A 6,000-nucleotide genomic window follows, 5' to 3' on the forward strand; every position below is an offset into this window, starting at 1 on the left:
TTCAGATACTTAATTTTTATAACGTTAGAAAATGTTGAATGATGCATTTCTTATTTACTAGCTCTGTTTGGATGGAAATTCAGATTCAATTAAAAATGCTCCAAATTTTTTTTTTATTAAGTAGAACTATCTGAAACGTGCTGGATGCATACAAATAGTTTATCAAAACATGGTTTTACATTTAATACTTCCTTTGTTTAATAAATCAGTTAGTTCAATTCATAGATAAAACTGATTGTTTATGGTCACCATGTCCGTCAAGATTTTAGAACTAGTAGAGATCATCCTCTCATACCTAATTTTTTTTACTCATCGATTGGAAGAAGAAAATAAGCTTTCCTGCTTTTTCAACTCCCAGTTTCTTAACTTTGAATGAACTAGTTAAATAAACTGAAATCAAGAAAATGTTCTCTCTGCACAAGATGCTACTGCAGTCAAAAGCTGGTTTAGCACTTCAAGATGCTTAACCAGTGACTTCCCATCAGTTCAACGGTGTAATTTTCTTTAAATCTTGGCAGCAAACATGTACAGCTTAATATTATATTTTCTATTTTTGTAATAGATTAAAATTATGACATTCTATGTAAGATCTAAACTTATTATAAATAGCTTTAAAAATCAATTTTTTTTTATCATCAACCTTGAGTCATATACTAAGCAACATGAGCCATTCTGGCTCCTGCCATAGTTGTTCTGGATGGGGAACAGAGCTAGAAATGCCTTCAAGCAAGGTTGTAAATGGCTGAAGAACAGCCTGCCTCAATGGAGAGCCTAAGCAAGCTATTTTACAAGATTTGCAGCTCACTCTTCAGATTCAAGAGGTTCAGACAAGCACATGATCTTTTTTGGATACTTATCCAAGACGATTTAGAGGTCTCTCCATCACTAGAAAATATACAGGCATCAGATATATCTGTGGGTACTGACTGGAACATCTGGAGGTTAAACACCAAAATATTTGGCATTAAAATTTTACCTCACCAATCAGAAGCCATTAAATGCTGTTCTTACACTGAAGAAGACACTATATTTTCAAACGCAAAACATTTTAAAAATTTTTTGTTGCTGTCGGTTATTTGAAAATATTATTCAGATTCTGGAATTATGCTCTGGAGAGAGGAAAACAGGAATCAGAAATATTAAAACCAAGTAGAATAATAAAAAAAACTTTCCCCTTTAAATTGATTTTATGTTACACTGATTTAATACAGCTGTAGTAGAAAACCATTATTTCTTCATAAGGAAATCCTTACTCTAATATATTTTCCAATGGGAGTTTCTCATCTTTTAAGAGGCTGAAATATTTGTTACAAAACAGCTGCTGTTCCCTACAAGGAATGACATAAGAATTTCACACTTTCAAGTCTAAAACTGAATTCAAAACATGCAAAAAGGGTGATGGTTTTTTTGTTATATGATGTATAAAGAAGACGTGAAAGAGGTTTATTTCTAGTTGTTTTTAGCTTAGAAATATCAGGAGTGTCAAGGAAGCCGCAGATTTATGCTGTGAACTCTCACTTAACTGAAGGGCATGAAATGTTGAATCAATTGGAACTAAAAGGCATTTAAAAATCCAAACCAAACAATAGAGTTTCAAATGGCCTGACAAAAATCTCCATCCACTTTCACCCTTGTGATGCCCATTTCACTGATCTTCCAGTCAGCAGAGTGTTTCCGGGGAAGACAAGATTTGAATGTCTTTTGTAAATAACAAAGAGGAAAAAAGAAAACCCTGTTTTTCTTTTCCTTTTCGATAAAATCCTTTCAGGCTTCTTTTAGAAGGGAAAAAGCCTAATTTTAGTTTCATCTTTGGAGGTCACATATAAGTGCTCTCAATATCCAACCCAGCTACATTATTTGTCATTTTGATCCTCTTCTGCACTTACACTAATGGCAGTGTTGTAAAGAGGTCTTAGTATACACAGAAATCAAGCATTTTGTTTCTATGCAAGGCCAGCCAAAGAGACAGAACTCTGGATCTGATCTATTCAGAACTGAGGCTAGGAAGGGTTGTAGTTTGGAGTCTGAATTTGGATCCAGATCCTAGTAGTGCAGTTGACCCTTATTGTCTCAGATCCAACTCCTCTGAATTTTGGGGTATTCAAAATGGAGATTTAACTTTGATGGTACTTCTTATTACAGATGGCTTTTAGCCAAAATACTGAGAGAGAAACTGTTTTTATGGTACTCCTTGCCCACCTAAAGCCAGCACATACTTGAAATATCCTGATAAAACATTTTCCTGCACGAGGCTTCCAGAAAAGTGTTTTGGGTCTCTTAAAGCTCGGATAAGTAGTCAAACTGTGGAGTGTGGTATCTGTTTGATAAGAACCCAAGAGACCTTTATAGTTTGACGTTTTGCATTTCATATAAAGTTCACAAAATCAGTCCAGTTTCCTAAAAATGTTGTGGGTTTTCCATTTAAAAAAAAAAGAGCCATTTTAAAAACAATTTTACTAAGTCAAAACAAAATGCAAACCTTTGAAGTTTCCCTGAATGGAATTTCACCACAGATATTTTGCAGTCTCTAATTAATGGGGGTATATACATCAGCTTGATGGCATGAGGCAATATTAAACCAAGTGGTGATGATCAGAAAACTGACTATGTAATCTATTGCACCTTCTTACTCTGTAAGTTAGCCCATGTGGTCCTTCCAATATGTCCCTAACCCTGACCACAAAGTTTCACTGTTAGAAGTAGAACAGGTTTCAAAACCAAACTAATGCTTAGCATGTCCTCAGCATCAACCAAAAATGGTGCCCTCGCACCTGATAGTCCACCAAAGCCCCTGAACCAGCTAGTCACCATTGACAAGATTTTGTTTCAAGGACAATGTAGTTGCAGTTTAGATCGCAAGCTCTTTAGGGCAGGGACTCTCTCTTCTTTGTGTTTCAAGAGCAGCTAGCACAACAGGGCCATAGGCACTCATGCAGTACAAACAACAACAACAAATGTACATTACTGGGGTTGCTAGTTCCACTAAATCAAATACTGTACCAAGGCAGAGTTCTAAGAATAGGAACATGAAACGTGAAGTGGGGAAGGCTACTTCTCATGCAGTTGTATGGTACTTACTGTAGTCTGGCAATATTTTAAGACAGTGATGTGCTTAGTTTTTCCTGTACCTGTGAAATTCACCTCAATACAAAGAAGTGATTAACTGCATCTTTTTACAATCAGATGTTGATGAGTGCCTTGAACAGAACATTCACTGTGGACCAAATCGCATGTGCTTTAACATGAGAGGAAGCTACCAGTGTATAGATACACCTTGTCCACCAAACTATCAGCGAGATCCTCTTTCTGGGTATGCTTTATTTAAGTTTTTTTCAGGTTCTTTCTTCTCCCCAAACATTGGCCCTGATCTTGCAGTGTTATCTGCTAGCACAGACCCTTTCAGGAATCCCACTGACTTCAGTACAATTCTGCATTGGTGCAGAGATCCACACTAGTGGATTACATTTACAGCATTGGGCCTGTTCTCCGTACAAAAATTAGTCACTGGTGACAGTGATATATATGCATTATTGCTTCATGTTATTGATAAATAATAGGATTAGATTGCAGTGGGTCCACACAAAAGTTGTGACTTCTGGCTGCCATCATGGATCCAATATTACTAATGTTGGATTCAGTGGAAGCAAGGTCAGACTGTTTGTGTACCAATAGAATCTGACACGCAAACTTTCAAACTTTGCCATGATCAGATTTTGTTCGGATTCTTCCTAATCATTCAGTTTCCTTCAGCAAACAGTGATGGGGCCTTTTTTGCTCATCTTCTGGCTTTAGTTTATTTTTGGACAGTGCTTAGATGCTTCCATTTATATTTTTAGAGCACTTCAAAATAGTCACTAGTCCTTGAGAACAAACATCCCCCACTCAATCTTTTTTTTTTTAATTTTGGAGGCAAAATTCTGTAACAGATCATACACACCAAATGGAGAATGAACCCTAAGTATTTTATAAATGTCCCAAAAAGCCTTTTTTTTTTTTGCATTGTTTACGAACTTGGTCACTAAAATGATGTGCTATTGGCTATAGTAACCAAAACAAAAAATAATCTAGGATTTCTTTTAAAAGCTATCAATATTTTTAGTACTTCTCTGTGGCTTCCAGTGCATTCTATTATCAGTGAAACTCGGTTGTGGTTTCAAAGAAACAAGATCAGGTTGTGTACGCTGAAGTAACTGCATGTCATGCGTGTGTACCGGAATTTGGCCTTTGCTGCATAATGCCCTAATACTGTACTAAATTGTAGTGACCTGTATAATACCTTCTGCCTAGCTACTTCAAAGTATTGTTTTTATTCCTAGCTTCTGTCTTAAGACCTGCCCATCTAATGATTTGGAATGTGCTCTTAGCCCGTATGCCTTGGAATACAAACTTGTTTCCCTGCCATTTGGGATAGCTGCCAATCAGGATTTAATTCGACTGGTTGTCTACACTCAAGATCGAGTGATGCATCCCAGAACAACTTTCCTAATGGTAGATGAGGACCCAACAATCCCATTTGCTCTCAGAGATGAAAATTTAAAAGGCGTAGTGTTCACAACCAGGCCACTGCAAGTGCCAGAGACATACCGGATGAGAGTCAGAGCTTTGTCCTACAGCGCTGATGGAAACATTGAATATCAGACGACTTTCATTGTTTATATAGCTGTGTCTGCCTATCCATATTAAAAAGCACACTTCAGCCAGTAATTGAAGTATTTTAACCATATTCGTAAGTGCCAGTGGGTATTACCACTTCCAGACTGACAGTACTGCCTCCTCTTAAAAACAGTTGCAAACCTTGCAACATGAAAGTGGTGCTATGCTCTTTTCTTGTGCTTTCCCTGAAGATGCCAATATTTCCATTATTCCAATTAAAAAAAAAAATCCAGGGTTCTAAGGAGCCTTTACCACTTGCTTTATTTATTACACTGGAGCAGTAACTTTCCACAAATGGTTCTGAAAATTCACCAGAACAAATCAGAAATGCAAGGTGGAATTTTAGTGGTCAAAGTAGTAGACAAAAATCAGTCTAATTCTAAGAAGCTAAACAGAGAACTAGCATTTCTGCTAGTTTTTAAGGGTTGCTAAATGTTTTACAAATTTATCTGCTGAAAAATGATATTTTTCTTACCAAATACTTGATACAAATAGGTTTGTATGTACATTGTTTCATTTGGTCAAAAAGGAAAAATACCACTCTACACTCAAAAATGCTAAAATGGATGCCACACTGGTGCTTATTTTCACTTGGAAATTTTTGAATAGGAACCTGTGACATTCATGTGATTTCAGCCATGCCATTACTGTTCCGAAGAAAAAAAATACATAGCTACTTCCACCTTAGAAAGCAGATATTTTATGATAAAAATCTTACTCTGACATTTTGGTGTAACCCATTAATTTAGCTCCAGATCTTCCACATTCCACTACTCCTGGTTGGTTGTTTTTGAAAATGGAACTTTTTCCCCAAAAATCTAGCAAATTTGGTTCAGCAAAATATTAGGTGTCAATACACTGTATAAAGGTGGTAACAAATTCTGGAAGTAATTTTGTCAAGATGTATTCTATTTTTATGAAATGTATATATGTGATTTCCCCCGTGTGTATTTTCTATGCAATATCTTGAGTGTTTTACAATAACGTTTCTACCAAAGGATAATGTTACATCAGAAATAATCAAATAAAGGTTCACTTTTTCTTAACCTGTGAGACTACTGCAGAATTTTTCATAGAACAAATTACTTGCTATGAATTAGTCACACGTCTCTAGTTCTAATCCAGCAGATGAAAGAAGAATTGACAATCTTTTGAATTTGTACAGTTTGAAGGCATCCACACTGGGAGAGCTCTCAGCTCGGGAATTCTTTCCATGTCCCCCATTCATCAATGAAGCCCAAGTCCGGGAATCTTCAGGGCCTGTTAATTCATACAGGGTTGATTGATCAGGGGAGTGGGTTTTTACTACTGTTTCTCAGAAGGGAAATTATTTTGTTACTAACTTGG

The 6,000-nt window shown here is 36.3% G+C and overlaps 1 protein-coding gene across 3 annotated transcripts in view; it reads left to right on the forward strand.

Moving 5' to 3' along the window:
* HMCN1 (hemicentin 1) overlaps positions 1-5,699 on the forward strand; it is a 323,571-nt gene extending 317,872 nt beyond the window's left edge. For all 3 annotated transcript variants that reach the window (XM_048860591.2, XM_048860590.2, XM_075131536.1), the window contains 2 exons: positions 3,184-3,310; positions 4,317-5,699. In XM_048860591.2, the coding sequence (XP_048716548.2) occupies positions 3,184-3,310; positions 4,317-4,683 (494 nt within the window). In that variant the 3' untranslated portion in view covers positions 4,684-5,699. The remainder of the gene's footprint in view (positions 1-3,183; positions 3,311-4,316) is intronic.
* The last annotated feature ends 301 nt before the right edge of the window (positions 5,700-6,000 follow it).

This window comes from Caretta caretta, chromosome 8, assembly GCF_965140235.1.
Source record: "Caretta caretta isolate rCarCar2 chromosome 8, rCarCar1.hap1, whole genome shotgun sequence".
NCBI classification, from domain to species: domain Eukaryota; kingdom Metazoa; phylum Chordata; order Testudines; family Cheloniidae; genus Caretta; species Caretta caretta.